At 46.4% G+C, this 25,677-nt stretch overlaps 1 protein-coding gene and 1 pseudogene across 2 annotated transcripts in view; both read right to left on the bottom strand.

Moving 5' to 3' along the window:
• Positions 1-12,015: 12,015 nt before the first annotated feature.
• On the bottom strand, positions 12,016-12,551 carry LOC145509658 (small ribosomal subunit protein uS15 pseudogene; annotated as a pseudogene). Its single transcript, XR_014056284.1, has one exon. The product of XR_014056284.1 is annotated as a small ribosomal subunit protein uS15 pseudogene (transcript).
• A 9,222-nt stretch (positions 12,552-21,773) lies between these two features.
• UNC13A (unc-13 homolog A) overlaps positions 21,774-25,677 on the bottom strand; it is a 60,782-nt gene continuing 56,878 nt past the window's right edge. Inside the window, exons 41-43 of the mRNA XM_081496450.1 lie at positions 25,140-25,299; positions 22,925-23,239; positions 21,774-22,187 (exon numbers count right to left, since the gene is read on the bottom strand). Of these exons, the coding sequence (XP_081352576.1) occupies positions 22,939-23,239; positions 25,140-25,299 (461 nt within the window). The 3' untranslated portion in view covers positions 21,774-22,187; positions 22,925-22,938. The remainder of the gene's footprint in view (positions 22,188-22,924; positions 23,240-25,139; positions 25,300-25,677) is intronic.

Raw genomic sequence — 25,677 nt, 5'->3', positions numbered from 1 at the left:
CATCTGTGTTCCCTTCTTGGCCCGATGGTCTGCTCATCGCCTACACACCACCCACACTCCCCACCCCCTGCTTCAGGCCAAGACGTGGGAGAAAACCAGGTGCTGTCAAGAAGCCAGGGAGATGGGGTGAGGGTGGCATGAGAGCCTGGTGTCCCAGCGTGCCCCATGAAACTTACCCAAAGTAGCGTGGGGATGACAGATGGTCAGCCTCACTCTATCCTATCGGGTCAGCTGCAGGACTGTCTCAGATGACAGAATGAGGAAGGGGACTGTCATAGTTTGGAGTCTCCAAAAAATAGACCCTGAGAGGAGGACTTGAGTTATCCAAGAGATGACCCTCAGGTAGCCCCCAGGGTGACGTGAAGAAGAGAGGGAAGGAGTCCTGCAGGGGTCGCCAGTGAGCGGTTCAGTTCAGTCGCTGAGTTGTGTCCGACCGTGTGACAGTAAGCCATTAACTACCAGTAACTGGGGACCTAAGATGGGGGCTGAGCAATATAGAGCATAGACCTTGGAGTGGTCCCAGCCCTCAGATGAGGAAGGTGGGGCATTTATCCACCCTCAACAACATGCACATTTTCTGGGTCAAATACTTAAAAGTTTTCAAGATTCTTAAGCCCTTAGGGCTTGCAGGCATGTACCCAAGGCTTTTACAAAATAACAGATGGTGTGTGATCCTAGTGAAGAAATGAGAACTTAACAGCTAAGCAAACTGAAAAAAACAAAATTAAATCACACCTCTTCAGAGACATCAACTAACTTTTTGGCGACAAACCTTTTCAGTCTTACCCATGTGTATGGTACAAATATATACATGTTTTGAAAAAGAAATTTCATATTACATAAATTCTGTTACAACCTGCTTGTATTTTCTCCCACACAACACATTTTCATTTCAGAAACACAGGATCAAATTGTACCCAGGTTTTTTTTTTTTCTCCCCCGGCAAGGTTCTTTTTAAGTTTAACAGCATATTGTGGTCATTCTAATCAGTGCAGGCACCTACCAGCTCTTTTTGGATTGTTACATATAATAAAAAATACCATAATCAGGATGGACCAGCATTTACTCAATCATCCCGACTGAAGAGTATCACAGTCTGGCAATGAACAGCATTGTACAACACATCTTTCCTACTAGATTTTTTATTTCGATTGAGTAAGTTGATACAGATGAGATTTCTGGGTTAACAGAAATGAACGCTTGACGTTTCAGCAGAGACTACCATATTTACTCTTGTTGAATCCTAACTGTTCATCGTTTGTCTACCAGGGTGTCCAGTCCCCTCTCATAAAACACGAATCATTTCTCATGCGTTACTGTTGCGAGTGATGTTTCCATATCTTATTTTAATTCTTAGGGGTTAAATTAAGATTTTAAAATTTGGTGGGTCACTGTTGAATTGGATTGTGTCTCTCCAGGACATTTGGTGATGTCTGGAGATGTTTCTGGTTGTCATGACTGGGGGTGGGTGCTATTGGCATCTGGTGGACAGAAATTAAACACCGTGCGGTGCATGGAGAAGGTCCATAACGAAGGATTGGGCCCCAAAAGTCCACAGTCACACCCAATTCCATTCAGCCTCTTGAAGGCATGAGCCTCTAGAAGAGACTTCTTTGTGGTGTGAGTAAAATTTCCTTTGCTATGAAATGTCTCTGATTCAAATGTAGATTCTTAGGCTCTGTTTCCAAACTGAAGGGGTCAGAATCTTGGAGGTGATGCCTAGAAACCAGAGTTTTATTTAGAGAGCAGCAGAGGATGAGATGGTTAGATAGCATTACTGACTATGAATCTGGGGAATGACGTGAATGACATGAATTTGGGGGAACTCTGGGAGATAGTGAAGGACAGGGAAGCCTGGCATGCTGCAGTCCATGGGTTGCAAAAAGTCAGACATGACTTAGCCACTGAACAACAACAGTCCAATTGTCTATGGGGCTTTCCAGATGGCTCAGTAGTAAAGAACCCACCTGCCAGTGCAGGAGACGCAAGAGACTCAGGTTTGATTCCGGGTTGGGAAGATCCGCTGGAGAAGGGAATAGCAACCCGCTGCAGTATTCTTGCTTGGGAAATCCCATGAACAGAGGAGCATGGCGGGCTGTAGTCCATGGGGTCGCAAAGAGTCGAACAAAACTGGTTGACTGAGTACACACATAGGCATCTTGTTATCTAACTTGGATCTCTCCTTTGCTCTCCAAAACTGGAAGAACCACAGCCTTCTAGAACATTCCAACAGAACTGGCTCACCAGGGGGAACTGAGGCTCCCCACACTCACAGAAAGGGGGCAATTGGGAGATTTTAGAAACCTCCAACCTGGGGCACATACCTTGTATCTGCCTCCATCAGAACTGCTTTTCTTTTATTGTTGTTTTTGGTTTTGAGTTTTGGCCATGCCATGTGGCATACAAGATCCTTAGTTCCCCAACCAGGGATCAAAACTGTGCCCCTGCTATGGAACCATGGAGTCTTAAGCCCTGGACTGGCAGGGAAGTCCCACAACTGCTTTTCAATGCCTTCCAAACTGGTCACTGAACAAGGGAATTTGAATTCCAAAATATCAGATGTTTCCATGCCCCGCTGCCAGCAGTGTGAAGTGAAAGCAAAACCAAGACATCTCCGATTGCTTCTGCCTTCCAACTCTCCACTCCCACCTGAGGGCACCTCTGGCCTGTAGACCTGAGCGCAGACACTGATGCAGAGACTTCTCGCAGTGTGGTTGCAGCTCTGTAGCCTCTGCCCAGAATGGAGTTGGGTGGGGGCGGGTGCTGATGTCAACCCAGCACTCCCTCTCATTTAATGACTGTACATTGTGATGGAGGGAAGAATGACTGTGTAATTGCAGACTGCATAATCATAGAAACCATTCTGTGTAATTGCAGGATTAGGAACTGAATAATTATAATGCAATATAACAAATTACAGAATGAAATGTATTCTTACGTTGATCGGGAATCACATAGTCATGTTACACCCTCCAGGAACTGAGTGTGCATTTTGTTGACTTCCTCTGAGAGAGCCTGCTGTGTTGGCAGGTGTCATGACAAAGAGGTGTGGGTAAATGGGGAGAGGGTGGGATTACGTAGTTTAAGGGGGAGCAGAGGGTTCAGGTGAGAGTGGAGGGTGGGGTGAGTATAAGGAAGGGTGGTGATAGAGTTTAGCCTAAGGTTGGGAGAAGTGAGAACCAGGAGGGGAAGTTGAAGGAAAAAGGGTTAAGTCATGTACCATCCTGGTGGTCCAGTAGCTAAGCCTCTGAGGTCCCAATCCAGGGGACCTGTGTTCCCATCCCTGGTCAGGGAACTAGATCCCACATGCTGCCACTGAGGGTTCAAATGCCACAGCTAAAGATCCCACATGCCTCAACTAAGACCCAGCTAAGCCAAATAAATAAAAAATAAATATTTTTTTAAAAAATGGATTAAGTCAGAGGTTGGCAAACTATGGCCTGAGGGCCAAATCTGGCCAGCCATGTTTCATCATTGTTGTTGTTGTTTTTTAATTGGTACTTCCCTGGTTGTCCAGTGGTTAAGAATCTGCCTTGCAGTACAGGGGACTCAGGTTCGATCCCTGGTAAGGCAACTAAGATCCCACATGCCCTGGGGATGCTACTAAACCTTTGAGCCACAGCAAGTGGCACCAGAGGTAAAGAATCTGCCTGCCAATGCAGGAGACACAAGAGATATGGGTTTGATCCCTGGGTTGGGAAGATTTCCCTGGAGGAGGAAATAGCAACCCGATCCAGTATTCTTGACTGGAAAATCCCCATAGACAAAGGAGCCTGGTGGGGTACAGTCCATGGGGTCACAAAGAATTGGACATGACTGAGCACGCATGCACAGCCAAAAATAAATAAATATTAAAAAATAAAAATAAATTTTTTATTGAGGTGAAACTCAGGTAACAGAAAATTAGTCATATTGAAGTACACAATCTCATAGCATTTACAGTATTCACATTGTTGTGCCACTATCACCAATAGCCATTTCCAAACATTTTCATCCTCTGAAACTGAAGTTCTGTCCCCAGTAGAGACTAACTCGCCATTCTCCGCCTCCCAGCCCCTGGCACCCACCATCCTGTTTTCTGTCTCTATGAATCTGATGACTCTACTGACTTCATATAAGTGGAATTATGCCATAATTGTAATTTTGTATGTAGCTTCTTTCACTCAGCATAGTATCTTCCAGGTTCATCTATGTTGTAGCAAGAACAAGAATTGCTTTCCTTTAAAAAAATTTATTGACTTATTTAGCTGTTCCAGGTGTTAGTTGCAGCACATGGGATCTTCAGTCTTCACTGAGGCATGTGGGATTTTTTTTCTTCTTTCTCTTCTTAGTTGCTGCATGTGGGATCTAGTTCCCTGACCAGGGATTGAACCTGGGACCCCATTATTTGGAGTGTGGAGTCTTAACCACTGGACTGCTGGGGAAGTCTGAAAATTGCCTTCCTTTTTAAGGCTGAACAATATTCTGATCTGGGTGGCCTTGGCGGGCAGCGGCTTGAAGCAGGATCTCACTTCACCCACCAGAGACTGAAGCCAGGCTGCAGCAGTAAGAGCACTGAATCCTAACCACGAGACTATGAGGGCCAATGGCCAGAACAAGGCCCTGGCTTTTCTGCTTTGTGGAAATGAATTTTTAAAGAGACAGAAAGTGGTGAAGCAAGTGAAGTGTATATTAGGAGGAAAATAAGAGTACGTGTGAATAGACTCAGAGAGAGAAATCTCTCCTTTGTGGTGGTTTAAATCATTTATATGGGGCCCTTTCTTCCCGGTTTCCTCTGGCCAATCACTTTGCTTTCCCTGGCTCTGAGCCTGTATTTAGTATAACTCAGGGCCCTCCTCTGTGTGCCTGCACATCTCTTAGACAAGATGGATTCCAGCGCAGAGGGCTATGGGAAGGTTGACACCACCTATGATGGGCCGGCGTTGCTTCCCTTTTTGGCCCCTGAGGAGCCTCTCTGTAGGTGTATAGTTGGAAAGGTCTCCTCAACCTCAAGAATGAGAACTATGTGGTCTCTTTATCTTTTATCTGGACAGGACACAGCTCCTCTCTGTCCCTGCCATTGTCTTTATCTTGGAGTATCTGTCCACAGGAGACAGACTTCAGCTGCTCAGCATGGAGCTCATCTCTCTCCTGCATCAATTCCACTGCATGTATGTACAGACCACATTTTGTTTACCTATTCAGACACTTGGATTGCTTCCACCTTCTGGCTATTCTGAATAAAGCTGCAATGAACATAGATGTACAAGTATCTGTTCCATATTTATTTTCAGTTCTTTTTGGTATACACCCAGAAATGTGTTGTTGGATCATATGGTAATTCTGTTTAATTTTTTGAGGAACTCTCATCCAATGTTTGGAGAAGGCAATGGCACCCCACTCCAGTACTCTTGCCTGGAGAATCCCAGGGACGGTGGAGGCTGGTGGGCTGCCGTCTATGGGGTCGCACAGAGTCGGACACGACTGAAGCGACTTAGCAGCAGCAGCAGCAGCAGCAGCAGCAGCAACCAGGGATCAAATGACTGTCCCCTACATTGGAAGGTGGATTTTCAACCACTGGACCACCAGGGAAGTGCACATTTCCTTTTTTTCCTCCCCATTTCTTTTTTTAAAAATTACTTATTTTATTTTTTGGCTGTGCTGAGTCTTCCTTGCTTCGAGGGCTTTTTTTCTAGTTGCCGTGAGCAGGAGCTCCTCTCTAGCTGTGGTGTGCGGGCTTCTCATTGTGGTGGCCTCTCTTGTTGCAGAGCACAGGCTCCAGGGCCCGAGGGCTTCAGTAGTTGCAGCACATAGGCTCAGTAGTTGTGGCTCACGAGCTTAGTTACTCTGCAGCATGTGGGATCTTCCGAAATGAGGGACCCTACTTGTGTCTCCTGCATTGGCAGGCAGATTCTTTACCACTGAGCCAGCAGGGAAGCCCCCCCATTTCTTTTTTAAAAGTTATTTATTATTGTTCATTTTGGTGAAATTCACATAATATCAAAGTAACCAATTAAAGTGTACAATTTAATGACATTTGATACATTCACCAAGTTATGTAACCATCACCTCTATATCCAGTTCTGGACATTTTCATCACCCCAGTGGAAACCTGGTACCCATGAGCAGTCACTCCCCAATTTCCCCTCCCTGCAGCCCCTGGCAATCTGCTTTCTGTCTCCTCCTCTGGACATTTCATATGAATGGAATCATATCTAAGCAGTCTTTCATGTCTCGTTTCTTTCATCACCATACTTTTTAGGTTCATCCACATTGTAGTATGCATCAGTGCTTCTTTCCTTTTAAAGCCGAGTAATACTCTACTGTATGGATGGCCTGCATTGTGTTGATCCACTCATCTGTTGATGGACATTTGGGGTTGTTTCCAACCCTTGACTATTGTCAGCAGTAGAACTAGAGTGCTTGTTTTTCCAAGCCAAGTTCTATTGTCACTGAACCCCGTCGTCATTCACGTGTGGCTGCTTTCATGCCTTAGTGGCAGAGGTAAAGAGTGGCATCAGAAACTGTATGGCCTAAGATATGTACTTTTTGGCTCTTTACAGAAGAAGTTTGTTGACTCCTGAGTGAATGAGTTTGAGAGCTAGGTCACCTGGGAGAAACTTCTAGGTTTTTTTTTTTTTTTTAACTCAATATATATTTTTTATTGTTGGTTGACAAAGTGTTAATTTCTGCTGTACAGCAAAGTGATTCAGTTATACATATGTATGTATATTCTTTTTTTAAAATATTCTTTTCATGATGGTTTATCATGTTATGTGTGTGTAATTTCACAGTCGTGTCCATGTGACCCCATGTGACCCCATGTGACCCCATGTACTGTAGCCTGCCAGGCTTCTCTGGGCATGAGATTTCCCAGGCAAGAATACTGAGTAGGTTGCTATTTCGTACTGCAGGGGAACTTCCCATACCCAAGGACTGAACCCTGGTCCCCCACACTGCGGCAGATGCTTTACCATCTGAGCCACCAGGGAAACTCTTGTGGTTTATCATAGGATATTGAATATAGTTCTCTGTGCTTGTAGAAACTTCCAGTTTTGCCCCAATAACATTCTTTTCTCCTGTAGAACTATAATTATGCTTGAGAAAATGGCCGCAAAGAGCACATTTCCCAGCATCCTTTGCAACTAGGTACACGCCATAAGGAGCTTCTGGTCGGAGAACTCCTAATGGAAGCGATGGTCACAGCCTCTTGGTCTTGCCTGAAGGGATTAGATTTGACCTCCTCAGGCCTTCCCCCTTTTCCACCAGCTGGAGCAGACATCTTGGACCCTGAGGTAGAGGAAGCAAGATGAAAAGGTGGTTCCCCATGGCCATATCAGCCCTGATAATACAATTCCACTGTGGCTCTCATTTTCGTTCTCTGATTACCAGAAGTGTGTGCCTTTCCATATGTTTATCAGCCATCAAGTTTTCCATTCAGGAAATTCCTATACATGCTTTAGCATATTTTCTATAGGATGTGATCTGTCCCTTATTAATTCAGGGTTCTTTACAGATACTATTCTTTTCTTTTTGGCTGCACTGGGTCTTTGTTGTGGCACAAGGGCTGTTTGTTGTGGGGCGCTGGCTTTCTCTAGTTGCAGTGTTCAGACTTAGTTGCCCCACATCATATCGGATCTTAACTTCCCAGCCAGGGGTGAGACCCAAGTTGTCTGCATTGGAAGGTGGATTCTTAACCACTGGACCACTAGAGAAGTCCTGATACTATTCTTTTTTTTGGTCAGGTGTGGTGCACACATATGCTCCCAATATTTGGCTTGTCTTTTCATTCTCTTCACAGTGCCTTTGATGAACTGAAATACTTCATTTTAATGAAGTTGAGTTGATCATCTTTTCCTGTATTTTCCTTTCATGCTTGTTGTGTCTCCTTTAAAAAGTTTTCCTGGAGCCAACGTCATAAAGCTATTCTCTTACACTGACTCCTAAAATCTTTTATCGTTTGCTTTTCACATTTAAATGTTTAATACGCCCAGAATTGGGTTTTGTATATAGTTTCATGTAGGGACTTCCCAAGTGGCTCAGTGGTAAAGAATCCGCCTGCCAAGCAGGAGACACAGGTTTGATCCTTAGGTTGGGAAGATCCCCTGAAGAAGGAAATGGCAACCTACTCCAGTATTCTTGCCTGGGAAGTCCCATGGACACAGGAGCCTGGCAGGCTCCAGTCCGTGGGATCACCAAGAGTTGGACATGACTTAGCAGTTCAACAAGAGTAGTTTCATGTTGGGTAAGCCAGGGTCTTCAAATGCTTTGCTTTTGATTTTTGACACAGAAACCCCATTTCTGTTTTTATGAAAATCATCAGCGGAGCCCTTGTAAACTTGTAGCAGGATTATCTTCCATCTTATTTCTGATGTTGGATTATCTATTAGTCATTCAGTTCCAATGCATTTTTTTCCAGCAGAAAAAAGCAGACCAAAATGCCCAAATTCCTGTAAGCCTCAGGATTAGGGTGGGAATTTAATACCAAAGGGAGTGTGGTCATAGTTAGGGAACCCCCAAGATGGTCCCCAGTGATCTCTGCCTGGTCTTCAAGCCCTTGTGTCATCTTCTCCCCTTGATGTGGGCTGGACATGGTGACCCCCTCCTAACTAATAGATTGTAACAAAAGTAATGGGATGTCACATCTGAGATTAGGTTACAAAGGACTCGAACGTCTATGTCTCTCTCTGATAAAGCCAGCTGCTATGCTGTGAGCTGTCCCATGCAGAGGCCCCTGGCATAGAACTGAGGGGAGGCCCCAGCTAGTGGCCAGCAAGGAGCCATCAACCTGCCAACCACCACATGAGTGAATTGGGAAGTAGCTCCTCCCACAGTTGAGCTTTCACATGAAACCACAGGTTTGGCCAACATCTTGATTGTGGCCTGTGTGAGACTTTGAGGAAGAGGCGTATCCCTGACCCAGAGAAACAGTGAGATGATAAATATTGGTTGCTCTTTTTTTTTTTTTAAGTATTTATATTTATTTATTTTGCTGTGCCAGGTCTTAGCTGCAGCGTGCTGGATCTTTTTTATTTGTGACTTGTGGCATCTTTAGTTACAGTATATGAACTGTTAGTTGCAGCATGTGGAATCTTGTTCCCTGACCAGGAATCAAACCCGGACTCTCTGCATTGGGAACTCAGAGTCTTAGCCACTCGACCATAAGGGAAGTCCCAATATTTGTTGTTCTAAGTTGATGCATTTGAAGGCAATTGTTACATAGTGTTAGATAACTAATACAGAGGCCATCCCAGAGTGGAGCAAGGACAATGAATGTGGCTGGTTCTGGGGACTGTTTACCTGGAAGCCACCATTTGCTTCATGGGCTGGGTGGCCTGGTGGGAGGTAGGAACCAGTACTAAAGGTCTGATTGGTCTACACCAACCCTGGTGATCCACCTCCCTTGTCAGCTTAGGTGTAGGCTTGTGACCCAGTTCTGGCCAATGGTGTGCAAAAGGAGATTTCCAGAAAATTTTAACTGCGTGAGAAAAAGAAATATACACAAATGGAGTTTTGGAGCTCTGACAGCCATCCTGGGATTGAGGAAAAGGCCATTAAAGACAGAAAAAAGACAGCAAACACTGTCCAACACTGGACCTGTATAGCCTTCTTTTTAAGGATATGACCTAGTTTTGTCCATGTGGCTTCTGCTCATACCTCATTGGCCAGAAATGGTCACATGACCACGAGCTACAAGGGAGGGTGGTAAATGTAGCCTTTGGTTAGCTAGCTATGTCCACAAATGATGCTTCTATTATTGTGCTAAAGGAGGGAAGAAAGTACTGGGGGAGGGGTAACCAGCTACCTCTACCACAAAAATATATGTTGTACATTATAAAATAACCCCCTACAAAGCCACTGCCCACTAAAGGACCAGATTTTTATTGATATCATCTCACCCACACTTCCCTGCTCCCACCTCCCTGCCTTCCCCACTCCGCAAGGCAACCACTGCCCTTGGTTTTTATGTTTCCTTTTTTAATCCGTGATTTTTAAAAATTGGGTTAAAATACGTATAAGCTAAATTTTGCCATTTTAACCATTTTTAAGTGTGCAGTTCAATGGTGTTAAATACATTCACAGTGTTGTGCACATCACCACCATCCATCCCCATAATTATTTCATTTGTAAAACCAATATTCTGTACCTGTTAAACACTAACTCTTCATTCCCCCTTCCCCAGTTCCTGGAAACCATCACTATATTTTCTGTCTCTGTGATTTTGCTTAGTCTTGAGTACCTCATACAATTAGAATCAAACAGTATTTGTCTCTTTGTAACTGGCTTATTTCACTCAGTATAATATCCTCAAGGTTTATCCAGTTGTAGCATACTGCAGAATTTCTTTCCTTTCTAAGGCTGAATAATATTCCATTGACTGGATGGATCCCATTTTGCTTATCCATTCTTCTGATGATGGACACTTGAGTTTCTTCCATGTTTTAGCTATTGTGCATAATGCTGCTATGAACATAGGTGTACAAATATCTTTTTGAGACCCTGATTTCTATTCTTCTGGGCATATACCAAGAGGTGGAATTGCTGGATCATTTGGTAATTCTATTTCTGATTTTTAATTGAAGTATAGATGATTCACAATGTTTCAGGTATACAGCAAAGTGATTCAGTTATATGTAAATTTATACATATATATTCCTTTTTCAGATTCTTTTCAATTATTATAAGATATTGAATATAGCTCCCTGTGTTATACAGTAGGTCCTTGTTATTTATCTTTTTTATATATAGTAGTATATATCTTTTAATCCCAAATTATCAATTTATACCCTCCTTTCCCCTTTGGTAACCAAAAGTTTGTTTTCTTTTTTTTTTTTTTTTTATAAATGCAGGTACAGTTTATTATTAGAGACAGAGCATAACAACAAGTGGGAGAGCATAGAGAAATGGTTTGTTTAGTTAAGATAGAAACAAGGCAGAGATGTACACCCAGAGAGAAAGGGTGAGGGCATCCACCTTAGTGGGGAGGAGCATAGAAAAGAGATCAAGTTTGTTTTCTATATCTGAGTCTATTTCTCTTTTGTAAATAAATTCATGTCTTTCATATTGTAGATTCCACATATGTACCATATTGCTGATGTCTCTGCTTTTTAATACACTGTCTAGGTTTGTCATAGCTTTTCTCCCAAGGAGCAAGCGTCTTTTAATTTCATGGCTGCAGTCACCATCTGCAGTGATTTTGGAGCCCAAGAAAATAAAGTCTCTCACTGTTTCCACTTTTTCCCCATCTATTTGCCATGAAGTGATGGGACCAGATGCCATGATCTTTGTTTTTTGAATGTTGAGTTTTAAGCCAGCTTTTTCACTCTCCTCTTTCACTTTCATCAAGAGGCTCTTTAGTTTCTCTTCATTTTCTACCGTTAGGGTGGTGTCATCTGCATATCTGAGATTATTGATATTTCTCCCAGAAATCTTGATTCCAGCTTGTGATTCATCCAGCCTGGCATTTTGCAAGATGTACTCTGCATATAATTTAAATAAGCAGGTTGACAATATACAGCCTTGACATATTCCTTTCCCACTTTTGAACCAGTCTATTGCTCCATGTCCTGTTCTAACTGTTGCTTCTTGACCTGCATATGGGTTTCTCAGGAGGCAGGTAAGGTGGTCTGGTATTCCCATTTCTTGAAGAATTTTTCACAGTTTGTTGTGATCCACACAGTCAAAGGCTTTAGCATAGTCAATGAAGTTGAAATACAGGTTTTTCTGGAATTCCCTTGCTTTTTCTATGATCCAACAGATGTTGGCAATTTGATCTCTGATTCCTCTGCCTTTTCTAAATCCAGTTTGTACATCTGGATGTTCTTGGTTCACATACTTTTGAAGCTTAGCTTGAAGGATTTTGAGCATTACTTTGCTAGCATGTGAAATGAGTGCAATTATGCAGTAGTTTGAACATTCTTTGGCATTGCCCTTCTTTGGGATTGGAATGAAAACTGACCTTTTCCAGCCCTGTGGTCACTGCTGAGTTTTCCATATTTGTTGGCACACTGAGTGCAGCACTTTCACAGCAGCGTCTTTTATTTTTTATTTTTTTCTGTTAAACAATGATTTTATTGCTTTAGTACAATAGACAAATTTATGCAACCAGGGCAGAGGCTGTGGATGACTCGTATTTCCAATTAGGGGGGAGGACTCGTTTGGTCTTGTAGTATCGAGCCAACCGGTGAATACGGCTCTCAATTAGAATCAGACGGAATTTAGCATTTTTATCCTTTCTGTTCCTCTCAAGATGCTTCCGAACAGCAACAGCTTTCTTAATTAAATGATAGAGATCCTCGGGGAGATCAGGAGCAAGTCCTTTGGACTTAAGAATTCTCAAGATTTTGTTGCCTGTCACAAAACGTACTTGCGCAACACCATGTGAGTCTCTCAGGATCACACCGATCTGTGAGGGAGTCAGGCCCTTCTTGGCCAGTTTGTAGATCTGCTCCTTCACGTCGTCAGAAATCAGCTTCAGCCAGGTTGGGACGCTGCGGCGGTAGGGCAGAGCCGACTGGGACAGGCCCTTCCCGGGAGCGTGCATGCGACCCATGATGGCGGCGGTGTGGTAGCAAAAGCCACAGCAGCGTCTTTTAGGATTTGAAATAGCTCAGCTGGAATTCCATCACCTCCACTAGCTTTGTTCACAGTGATGCTTCCTAAGGCCCACTTGACTTTGCACTCCAGGATATCTGGCTCTAGGTGACTGATCACACCATTGTGGTTATCTGGGTCATGAAGATCTTTTTTGTACAGTTCTGTGTATTCTTGCCACCTCTTCTTAATCTCTTCTGCTTCTGTTAAGTCCTTGCTATTTCTGTCCTTTATTGTGTCCATCTTTGCATGAAATGTTCCCTTGGAGTCTCTAATTTTCTTGAAGAAATCTCTAGTCTTTCCCATTCTGTTGTTTCCCTCTGTTTCTTTCCATTTTTCACTTAAGAAGGCTTTCTTATTTCTCCCTACTATTCTTGGGAACTCAGCACTCAGTTGGGTATATCTTTCCCTTTTTCCTTTGCCTTCCCCTTCTCTTCTTTTCTCAGCTATTTGTAAGGCCTCCTCAGACAATCACTTTGCCTTTTAGTGTTTCTTTTCCTTGAGGATGGTTTTAGTCACCACCTCCTATACAATGTTACACACCTCCATCCATAGTTCTTCAAGCATTCTGTCTACCAGATCTAAGCCCCTGAATCTATTTGTCACCTTCACTATATAATCATAAGGAATTTGATTTAGGTCATACCTGAATGGCCTAGTGGTTTTCCCTACTTTCTTCAATTTGAGCCTGAATTTTGCAATAAGGAGCTGATGATCTGAGCCAGGTCAGCTCACGGTCTTGTTTTTGCTGACTATATAGAGCTTCTCCATCTTTGCCTGCAAAGAATACAATCAATTTGATTTCAATATTGACCATCTGATGATGTCCATGTGTAGAGTCATCTCTTGGAAGATGTTTTTGGAAGAGGGTGCTGCGTTCTCTTGGCAAAACTCTGTTAGTCTTTGCCCTGCTTCATTTTGTACTCCAAGGCCAAACTTGCCTGTTACTCCAGGTATCTCTTGACTTCCTGCATTTCAGTCCCCTATGATGAAAAGGACATCTTTTTTTTTGGTGTTAGTTCTAGAAGGTCTTGTAAGTCTTCATAGAATCATTGAACTTCAGCTCTTCAACATTAGTGGTTGGGGCATAGACTTGAATTACTGTGATATTGAATGGTTTGCCTTGGAAAGGAACTGAGATCATTCTGTCATTTTTGAGATTGCACCCATAGTCTGCATTTCAGACTGTTGTTGACTATGAGAGCTACTCCATTTCTTCAAAAGGATTCTTGCCCACAGTAGTAGATATAATGGTCAGCTGAATTAAATTCACCCATTTCCATCCACTTTAGTTCACTGATTCCTAAAATGTGACAGTCACCCTTGCCATCTCCTATTAGACTACATCCAATTTACCTTGATCCATGGACCTAACATTCCAGTTTCCTATGCAATATCGTTCTTTACAGAATCAGATTTTACTTTCACCACCAGGCATAATCACAACTGGGTGTTGTTTCTGCTTTGACTCAGCCTCTTCATTCTTTCTGTAGTTTTTTCTCTGCTCTTCCCCAGTAGAATCTTGGGCACCTAATGACCTGGGGAGTCCATCTTTCAGTGTCATATCTTTTTGCCTTTTCATACTACTCATGGGATTCTCAAGGCAAGAATACTGAAGTGGTTTGCCATTCCCTTTTCCAGTGGACCAAGTTTTGTCAGGCCCTGACTAGCAGGGACATGCCATTCAGCTGCTCCATGTAGCTGTAGAACATGCCTGGCACCCTGGTTGTCCCACTGCTGGTCCTCTTGAGTGTGTAAACCTTCACAGGCTGCTGGGCATTGGCCCACATGGTGCCCAGGGGCCTTGGCAAAGACCCTGCTGGAGTTGTTGCCTGGAGCCCATCGATGTTGAAGGATGCCCAGGAGCAGAGGGCTCTCTGGTCTCACCATCGTCATGGCCACATATTGTGTGTTATTTGTCTTTCTATTTCTGACTGACTTCACTTGGTATGATAATCTCTAGGTCCAAATTATATTATTTCATTATTTTCATGGCTTATTAATATTCCACATTTTCTTTATCCACTCATCTGTTGGTGAACATTTAGGTTGCTTCCATGTCTTTTGTTGTTGTAGAGTCGCTAAGTCATGTTCGACTCTTTGTGACTCCATGGACCGCAGCACGCCAGGCTTCCCTGTCCTTCACTATCTGCCAGAATTGGCTCAAACTCATGTCCATTGAGTCAGTAATGCCATCCAACCATCTCATCCTCTGTTGCCCCCTGCTCCTCTTGCCCTCAATCTTTTCTAGCATCAGAGTCTTTATCAATTCTTCACACCAGGTGGCCAAACTATTGGAGCTTCAGCTTCAGAACCAGTCCTTTCAATGAATATTCAGGGTTGATTTCCTTTTGGATTGACTGGTTTGATGTCCTTGCAATCCAAGGGACTCTCAAAAGTCTTCTCCAACACCACAGTTCAAAGCATCAATTCTTTGGTGCCTAGACTTCTTTATGGTCTAACTCTCACATCCACACATGACTACTGAAAAAACCATAGCTTTGACTATACGGAACTTTGTTGGCAAAATGATGTCTCTGCTTTTTAATGCGCTGTCTAGATCTGTCATAGCTTTCCTTTCAAGGAACAAGTGTCTTTTAATTTCATGACAGCGTCACCGTCTGCAGTGATTTTGGAACCCAAGAAAATGAAATCTGACACTTTCCACTTTTTTTCCCATCTATTGGCCATAAAGTGATGGGACTGGATGCCATGACCTTCGTTTTTTGAATGTTGAGTTTTAAGCCAGCTTTTTCACTCTCCTCTTCCATCTTCATCAACAGGCTCCTTGGTTCCTCTTCGCTTTCTGCCATTAGGGTGGTGTCATCTGCATATCTGAGGTTGTTGCTATTTCTCCATGTCTTGACAATTGTAAATAGTGCTGCTGTGAACACTGGGATGCAGGTATCTTCTTGAATTAGAGTTTTGTTTTTCCAGATATATGCCCAGAAGAAGGATTGCAGGATCACATGGTAACTCCATGTTTAGTTTTTTTAAAGGAATCTCCATACTCTTCTCCTTAGTGGCTACATCAATTTACACTTCATGTTTAATCTTTTGAGGAGCCATGTACTGTTTTCCACAACAGGTATATCATTTTGCATTCCCACTTACAGTGCACAGAGGTTCCAATTTCACCACATATTCACCAATGCATGTTTTCTGTTTTGTTTTGCTTTTTGATAACAGCCAATGTATATAAGGTAGAATTCTCAATTTTTTAACCCTTGCTGTGTGTGCTGTGCTTAGTTGCTCAATTGTGTCCAACTCTTTGTGACCCTTTGGATTGTAGCCCACCAGGCTCCTCTGTCCATGTGATTTTTCAGGCAAGAATACTGGAGTGGGTTGCCATTTCCTTCTCTAGGGGATCTTCCCAACTCATGGATCAAACCCACTTCTCCTATGTCTCCTGCTTTGCTGACGGATTCTTTATCCACTGGGCCATTGGGGAAGTTTTGTGCTTATCACATTTTATTAATCACCCTTAATTATCCCTAAACAAAATCTCTGTGGGTGTACCTGGTAGGTCTTTTGAGCTTTATAAATGTAGTGTCATGCTCTTTGAAGCCTTCTAGGACTTTTTTTTTTCACTCATCATCACACTTCATTCGTCAGAATGAAGAAGCTCATTTCCTAGAGAATAGCAGAAATAAGCCTGTCCTTCATCCATTGGTGTGGAGTCATCTGTGGGACTCACTGCATCAGAGCAAGAAAGTTTATTTCTCACAGTTCAGCAAGCATGAGCCTCAGTCCCCAAGTCCCACGGGTGACACGATGGACCTCACATACTGAAAGGCAGAGGGCCAAGGGCTGAACACCTTTTGTAGAAAGCAGTACAAGCCAGCTTCCCTCTGTCAGGAACGAAACAGTTACGCAGAAGTCATGCTGGGTGGGGGGGTTGCTGGCAGTCCAGTGGTTAAGACTCTGTGCTTCCACTGCAGGGGCACAAGTTCAATCCCTAGTCTGGGAACTAAGATTTCGCATGCCTGGTGGCCCAGCTAAAAAGAAAAGAAAGTCATGTTGTGTAGCCTACGTGCTTAGCTATGGAAACTGCTTGGTCTTAGGAGAAGTACAGATCTGCAGTCTGGCACAGTCAGCAAAAACCTGCAGGTGGACTTCCCTGGTGGTCCAGTGGCTAAGACTCCAAGCTCCCAGTGCAGGGGGCCTGGGTTCGAGCCCTAGTCAGGGAACTACATCCTGCATGCCACAAGAGTTTTGAGTGCCACAACTAAAGATTCCGCATGCCATAACTAAAAGATCCTGCCTGCCACAACTAAGGAACCAGCATGATGTAACAAAGACCAAAAATCCCTCATGTCATCACAATAGTTACAGATGGAATTCAGCTTGGAAATTTGCACTCCATTCAAACAAGTGGAATAGGTCAGCCCATCATTGTGACCATGCCAGATGGACAACAAGTATTAACAGTAGGGACAAAAGACATTGCTGAAGAAACTGTTACACATGAAGAACCACAAAAGACAATGTATCAAAATTGAAAGCCAGGTGGAGTCTGCAGAAATAGAAGGAGTCTTTTACCCAAATAGATACATAATTAAAAAAAAAAATTGTTTTTTTTAAAAAGAATTGAAAAAAAAAAAGAACTTGCAGGGTGCTCAGGATCTGCAGGCTGCCTCCACAGAGGTTACGCAGACACATGTGCCTTATCCATTTCATGGCTGTATAATATTCCCCCAGCCATCTGAAGATACCATGTCATTGACACTGCTTCCAATCTTGCCCACATGCAAGACCCTCTTGAGAACAGTTACTGAGCTATGGGTTACCCCTGCGGTTTAGCCACTTTTTCTATTTTACCCTTTTTGTGGGGGCACACAGCATGCAGGCTGCTAGTTCCCCAATCAGGGATCAAACTCATGCCTCCTGCAGTGGAAGCATAGAGTCTTAACTGCTGGACCACCAGGGAAGTCCCTTACTTTTAGCCTTTCTGACTGTTACTTGCAGCCAAATGCACTTATCAAACTCACTTTCAGGGGTGGATCCCACAACCCCTGCCCTGGCCACTCAAATGTAGAAACAACTCCAGGTCTTAGGAGGAAACCTATAGAAGAAACCTCAAGAGAAACCTCTGGACTTTACTGAGAAAGCCCTGAGTTGAGTAAGATTCCATTTCTGCTCCCTGGTGGGACGGGGGATCAACAGAGAAGTCAAACTCAGCTATAGAAAAATGAAGCTTCATTCTTTGCCCATCCAAGTTGATAACATGAGATTCTCACCTGCTACATCAAAAAAAAAAAAAAACTTCCAAACAAGGGTGAGTGGGTGGAATTTGAGTGCATCCCTGGCATTTGTGTCGTAACTTGTTTGAGCAAAGAGCGACAGTTGCCCAATATTTTGGGTTCAGATCCTGGCTCCATCCCTTCCGAAATATCTCCCTTCCCTGGACCTGCTTTCTTCTCTGTCAAATGGGACCATGGTAGTTGTAATGATTTGCATTTGTGGGCGGGAAGTATATTGAACAGTGGCTGCTCACAGTAGGTGCTGTGTGATTTTTTTGCCAATTTAGGAAGGCAAGGAGGTCACCACGCATCCGAGGCTGTGTACTTTTTCTTCTTTTAATGTCTGCTGTTAATAAAATATTTTTACAGAGACCAAAAAGTCAGAGTAGTGCAAAACATCTCAACACATGCATTCATGACCACTTCTCGTTGGTTTTAAACATTTGTTCCAATATTTACAGAGAAATGGGGACATCTGTGCAGATGCCAGACTGACAGGATGGAATTAAAACAGACAAACAGCATTTTGAGTTCACATTTGCAATCACATGCTAAGAGAAGGTGTGTGGAGGAAGAACCTCCCTGGACTGCGTGGCCAGGTTTCGGGGTCTCAAGGGGCTGGGGCCAGAGGTGGGGTCTGATTTCCCCTGGCTGTGTAGCCAGGGATGCCTAGGGACCATCCGCCAGTGACCTGTGCCTCACACAAGAGTCACTGTGGCTGGGTGGGGGTTGGGGGGTAGATGGAGGGGGTCTTACTTGACACTGTCAACTTGATTTGTCTCTTTAAAAAAAAAAGGCAAAGAGAAAAGCAACACGTGTCAGCGAAAATGACTTTGGTCCTTGACAATTATTAGGAAAGGATGTTCAGGGGACAGCAGGGGTCATGATGTAGAGCAGCTCGGCAGTGAGTTCCCCTTCCTCTCTGCCTGAGCAGCAGAATTGGGGCAACTCTGGGCTCTCCCCTCTGCCCCCGTGTCTCAGTGTTCCCACCTGTAAGATGGACATTGCTGGGGGTGAAGGACAGAAAGGTCTCTGAGGTCCCAGCCGAGAGAGGTCCCAAGGATTTCTAGTTGGCTAAGTCTTTTTTTTTTTTTTTTGCATCTCTGATGGGGGCACGGTGAGGTTTCAGGATGTAGTGCCAGAGAACCAGGATTGGGGGATGCAACTGGGCACCTCCTTATTTTAGGTAAATCTTTTGAGGACAGACTGGTGACAGCCAGAGAGAGCAAGGAGTTTCCCCTTCCCTCTAGTGCTCTGTTGTTGCCTTTTCTCTCCTGTCTGTGCAGCCCCATCTCTGAATCGCTCTCTCATTTCAAAGTTCTGGCTGTCCCCATCCGGGCATGATCCGATCCTCTTGATTTCTTCCTTTGTCTGTCTGCCCGCCCCTTTTTTCTATCCTTCCCTCCCTTCTCTTCTTTGTGGCCTTATTGTCTCCGTTCCTTTTGAGGGAGGATTGGCTATGTCCCTCAATGTCACCACCACCCCCCATCCCACTATAAGCCTATTTTATCCTTTTCCTGATCTATGAAAATCTGGGGTGAATTCCCCGCATGGAGCAAGGTCCAAATGCAATGCCAGGACCCCACCTGTGCTCAGAACCCCGGGCACCCCAGGTGAAATGGTGAAAGCCCCAAGGTATCATCCAATGCTGGGCCCCGAGGAAAGCCCTGCTCCTCTCTGAGCCTTGCCATTCCAATAGAGGAACATTCTGATTTCAAACACTTCCAGTCCCCTCTGTCCTTTCTTTACTCTTTGCCCCGTGGCTCAGCCAGTCTGCTGGGAATACCTTCTGGGTGCCTAGATCTGTGTGGGAGGGGAAAGTTGGTATGGACAGACACATGTGAATATGTGGGCATACACAGAACTCCCTGCCTGAGACATAATTCAATTAGACATCCCCTCCCTGACATGCCCCCTTGGGCCCAGCCTTTGCTCACTGAAATTGGGGCTCTTGAGAGGCTTCAGAGCCCCATCTTGGGGGGAAAGAGAGCCTTTCACAGATACCCTCAGCCCCATGGCATCAGAGACAGAGGCCGGGGGAGGGGCAAACAGAGGAGGGACACTGGCTGGGGAAGTCCTGATGGGGATCATAGGTTTTCCACAGAAGGGAATATTTGTGATGAGTTTTGAGGAATAACTAGGAGTTCTCTGGGGGAAAGAAGAGGGAGAAAATTTCCTGAACAGTTTTAGCCTGGGAGTCAGAAAACGTCATTTGACAAATACTCCCTGAGGCTCCCACCATGTGCCTGGGCCAGTGCTGGGGAACCCTACACACACACACACACACACACACACACACACTCACTCTCTCTCTCTCTCTCTCTCTCTCTCTCTCTCTCTCTCTCTCTCACTCACTCACACACCCCTAGACCAGAGCACCTCCCAATAAAGCTTTTGGGAAACATCTTGGCTTTCTCAGGCAGAAGCTCAGCTCCCCCTGCCTTTTCCTGCCAGTCATTCAAAAAACAGATTAACTCCCCTCTGGATGTTGTTCCTGTCCTCATCTCCAAGTCAGCCATCCAGCCCACCTCCACCTCTTGGATGGTCTGAAGTTCAAATCTCCCTCTTGGGCCTCATGACGGAGACTTCAAGTTCTCCGAAAGACACCTTCCAGCCTGTCCCTTGTCCCTGGGGCAGGGGGCCCTCTTGCCCCACCATCCTGAATGAGAACTTTCGTCCTAATCTCTAATTCCGTACCGTCAGTTACCTGAAACTGCCTGAATTTACACACACTCAAAACGCTCAGTCATGTCCGATTCTTTGTGACCCCATGGGCTGTAGCCCATGAGGTTCCTCTGTCCATGGGATTTCTCAGGCAAGAATACTAGACTGGGTAGCCATTCCCTTCTCCAGGGGATCTTCCCAACTCAGGGATCAAACCCCGGTCTCCTGCATTGCAGGTGGATTCTTTACAGTCTGAGCCACCAGGGAATTGTAGGGACACATGAATACTTTCAGGTAAATTCGACATAAGAGCGGCTTCATCCAAACTCTTGTTCACAGATGGGGAAACCATTACGATAAATATACAACTCTCAGTTTGCACATGGCCTCCTTAGAGATGCTCAACCCCCAGGCAGTGCACAACCAGGACATCTGTACCAAGGGGCCCTGGGGTTTATCTAAGGCATAGTTTTTAATATATCCTCTAAAATCTTTCCAAGAATTAATTTCAGTGTTCTGAAAGCATTTTGTCCTCCCTCCCACCCCCACCACCACATCAGTCCATTCTTCATGAGGTAGCCAGAGGGACAGTCAAAACCTGAAATCCAGACTCTCCTCAGATTTAAAATCTCCCGGGGCCTCCCAAGCCTCTAGGGTAAAATCAAAACTCCTCAGGGCTTCGTACGAGATCCCACCTGCTCTGAGACCTCTGCAACCTCATCAGCATCTCTCACCACCCCATTTTTTGGCTCAGCTCCAGCCACCTGATCTGGCTAATGCTTCAAGTCAGAGCACTTCCGAGCCTTTGCATCTGAAGTTCCCTCTGCCTGGAGCTCTTTTCTCTCCAATGGGTGGTTTCTTTACACTTTTCACCTCCGCAGAAAGCCCTCCGTCACCTTCCCCATCTGAGGTAGCCCCCATCACTCCAGGAGCCCAGTTAACCCTCTTCTCATCCCTCTGTTTAAATTTTCCTCTAGTACAGCACAATCCTGTATTTATCAATCTGGTGGGAAAAAAACCCACGGCATACACACACTAGTCCAATGTGAAAAAGCAGATCCTGGGCAAAGACAAGCCATGCCAAACTTTCCCAAAATGTCTCCCCAAATGCCTGTGTGAGCTAAAATGGGGAAATTTGGCCAAACTGCCCCAAAATCCCTGCTGGAGGAAGAGTTTCAGGGAGCTAGAGGCTCCACCTGTGGTATCCTGTGGCCTGTGTGTTTAAACGAATGAAATTTTGGGGGAGTAAGCTCCCCAGCAAATTTGTATATTCACACACACACACACACACCCTTCAAGTTTCTGGTCTCTTTCCATTCTTTCCTGACTGGAGCATTCTAGGGGAGGAAGAAGTGGTTGGGGCAGGGGACTGGGTCCAGGGAATCCTAAATTTTCACTATTTTGGTGGGAGGTCAAGAGTTCTCAGGTATCTAACCCTGGTGTCCCAATGGAAAGCAGTGAAGGCAGAGGTTTTGCTTGGCAGCCAGAGGTGGAAGGGGGCACTGGGGGCCTAGGCCCTAAACCCCCCCTTTAAGGATTGGGGGCAGTCCCCTGAGGGGGGTTAGCAGCAACGGGGAGCTGTGTCGGGTTATCCGATCTCAGCTTACCCTTCAAAGGGGCACACAGGCCAAAGGGAACAGGGAGAGGATGTGGTACTGGAACCCTCCGCATTGTCTTAAGCAGCTCTCTGGGCCTCGGTTTTGCCATCTGTCAAATGAGTGGGTTGAACTCTATGATATAAGGATTGGATATGTGGTGGGGAAAGGGGGAGGCAAAACCCCGTAGGGAAGTTGGGGCAGCGTGGATGCCCCAGAGCCGACCCCTTGGCCGGGTTTGGGCGCCCGAGAGCGCATGTGCTTTTAAAATCCATCCTCCCCCCTTCCCTGTTTATTTTTTGCACAAACATCAAAAGGGACTCTGGTCCACCTTGGTGGGAGGGCTCTCTAACCACCACTCTAGCCCCTCCAGTGCCCACACTACCCCAGGGGGTGCGCCAGGAAACCCTGCCCCTTGCCCAAGGCCCGCCCCTCAAGGGAGCTGAGAGTTCCATACTTGGCAAATTGGTCTTGGGCCCCAAAGGTTGGGACCCATCTTATGGCTTTTCCAGGGGGCAGGAGGCAGGGCGTCCAGGTAACACAGCTCTGGGACCTGGCCTCCTCCACAGGGGCTGGTTTTCCTCCCATTCCAGCTCGAAAAGCCCCTAGACGCTGGGGGAGTGGCCTCAAGTAGGGGGGATGTGGCTTCTTCCTTCCTCTAGCCCTGGCGCAAGGCCTCCTGAGGGGGCGGGGCGTTGCCATTCACCTTTCCCCACAATGGGAAACTAAATCAAAGGCGCAGAGGCAGGATGCCTTCCGTACAGAGCCCGGAGACTCGCCCTCAGGGAGGTCCAAGCGCGCAGGCACCGCCCCGCCCTGCGCGCTCTGCGCAGGCGCAATGGTGCCTGCCTGCGTGCCCCGCACTAGGGGGCAGGCGCGGCACCGCCTTCCTCGGCGGAGCGCGTGTCCGACTTGAGCTTGACGAATTCCTTGGCCACCTCGTCATTGCTGCGTTGCGACAGGATGCGCAGCACCGTGAGGCCCGTGTCGTCCATGTGGATGCGGCGGCCAAGGGGCAACCAGCAGGCGGCGCTCCCGCGCTGGACCAGCTCGCGCAGCTGCAGCACGGCCAGCCCCACCGTGCGGTCCTCGCGCGCGAAGCAGTAGTCCTTGACGCACACCTGCAGCTCGTAGCACTCAGGGCCCGTGTCAGCGCTCAGCGTGCTGCGGGAGGGCGGAGCGTGAGGACAGGTCTCGCCCCCCTGGCCAACCACGCCCACTGGTAACTCCTCCTCCCCCACCGGGTCACGCCCACACCCGGGCATTCTGAGGCTGGGCCATGCCCACATTGAGTGATCCTATTTTCATAACCTGATGCGAAGAACTGACTTATTGGAAAAGACTCTGATGCTGGGGAAGATTGAAGGCAGGAGGAGAAAGGGACAACAGAGGATGAGATGGTTGGATGGCATCACCAACTCGATGGACATGAGTTTGAGTAAGCTCCGGGAGTTGGTGATGGACAGGGAAGCCTGGCGTGCTGCAGTCCATGGGGTCGCAGAGTCGGACACGACTGAGCGACTGAACTGAACTGATTTTCATAACCTTCCAAGAGAATAAGCCTGGCTCTGCTCCTGCCCCAGGTGTCTTGCCTCACAACCCCATGTTGGGCCACGGCCACATCAGCTGACAACTCCTGTCCCTAGCATGATCCCTGCCCATTCTCTCCACCTTTCCTTCTCTCACTCCTCACTCAAGGACTCCTCCATGAAACTACTCCCAGCCCCCAGCCAAGCCATATCCTCACCCCAAGAGACCCATGCTCCCACCCTGTGATACCAGCACCCACACCCACAGCCAGCTGAACTGCTGCCTCCACCACCCTGACCCAGATGTGGCACCCAGAAGACCCTTTACCAAGCTCCCATCTGAACCCAAGTTCTCCCCTTGACATGACCCCTCCCCCATGCTCCCTAGCCTATTCTTCTTACCCCCAAGATGCCCTCTCCATATAACCCTGCCCTGATGTCTCACCATGAGTGACTACCCACTCCAGCACTCCTTCCCCTCCTCCAGGTTACAAAGTTCCAGCTGCTGGGTCCTGCCCTGATGCTGGCTAGTCAAGAACTCTCTTCTTTCCAGCTACACCCGCACTGATCCCTTGCATCTCCTTCCCAGGCTGCATTCCTAGCCATCAACTACTTGGGCCCACCCCCAGGAGATATCTGCCCCTACTAGGCAGTGCTCTTGTTCCCAGGTATTGCTTTAGGTGACCTACCTCTCCAAAGTCCTCTGACCAGGAGCTCTTGGTAGGATAGGATTGGCCAGGCCTGTCTCTCTGGGGCCCCCTCCCTTCAGCTCTGATGCCCCCTTACCCTGCTGCACTCTGTCCCCCAAGAACACCTCCCCAATGTTACCCTGCCCCAGTGAGGCTCACACATGATCCAAAGATCCACTAACACTCACCCTCACCCCAGGTATACCTTGATCAGACTTATTTATGTTCCCTATAAATCATCCGCTCCTCTCGATCCCTGACACCCCTGACCAAGATTACTCTTGCTTGTTGCAAAGCCCCATCTAGATGTGATCTCAGCCTTACCCACATGACACATATCCCCATGCCCTGGACCAAGCCACATTCCAATCTTGTCCCCCAGAGCAGACTTCGCCAGATGACCTACCCCAATAGCACCAACAAAGCTCATTGCTGACTCCAGGAGGTCTACCCCATGCCCCTCAGTCCCTCAGCCCCAAGTTTCTTGCCTCATCATGACCACCCACGCCTCTTAGACAAGAATTTTTAGCCCTAGAAATGCCCCAGCTCAACATGTTCCTTCTGGCCAGACATCTTCTCCCCTTCATGAGCCCTCATTCTGCTACTATATCATACTCACTGTCCCCGACTCTGACCTGTGTGTCCCCCAAGGTGGTCACCTCCATCCTGGTGTCACTCCTGCACCAAGGTGCCTCTCTTCCCAGCATCCCCACTTACGATGTGATCTCTCCTGTTCCTGTCCCCAGAAACCACTGGTCCACCAGACATCCCTCCCGCCTAGTGGGTCCTGAGGTTCATATAAGATCATGTCCCCTAGCCATGCTCCCCAAAGCACTCCAGACTTACAACTGAAAGCTCTCATTGTACTTGGGGGCCCAACTGTTGTTCTTGGATTTGGTCGCAAACTTGCGTTTCTTGTCACTGAGCTGGGGCCCAATGATGTTGACCTCGATGAATGGCCGGAAAATGCCAGAAGTCTGCCACTTGAGATCATTGGCAGCCACCACTGTTGGGGGAATTAGAAGGTAAGACTGCTTAGGGTCCCCCAGAACATAGCTGTGGTTTTCAAAGCCTGGCTGATTACATTTGCCAGCATGCTTCTGTGGAGAAGGCAATGGCACCCCACTCCAGTACTCTTGCCTGGAAAATCCCATGGACGGAGGAGCCTGGTAGGCTGCAGTCCATGGGGTCGCGAAGAGTTGGACACGACTGAGCGACTTCACTTTCACTTTTCACTCTCGTGCATTGGAGAAGGAAATAGCAACCCACTCCAGTGTTCTTGCCTGGAGAATCCCAGGGATTGGGGAGCCTGGTGGGCTGCTGTCTATGGGGTCGCACAGAGTCGGACACGACTGAAGCGACTTAGCAGCAGCAGCAGCATGCT

This window comes from Giraffa tippelskirchi, chromosome 6 (assembly GCF_054371585.1).
Source record: "Giraffa tippelskirchi isolate mGirTip1 chromosome 6, T2T-mGirTip1v1.2.pri, whole genome shotgun sequence".
Classification (NCBI taxonomy): domain Eukaryota; kingdom Metazoa; phylum Chordata; class Mammalia; order Artiodactyla; family Giraffidae; genus Giraffa; species Giraffa tippelskirchi.
Note: the sequence above shows the minus strand (reverse complement) of the source record. Positions and strands in the feature narration are given on the sequence as shown.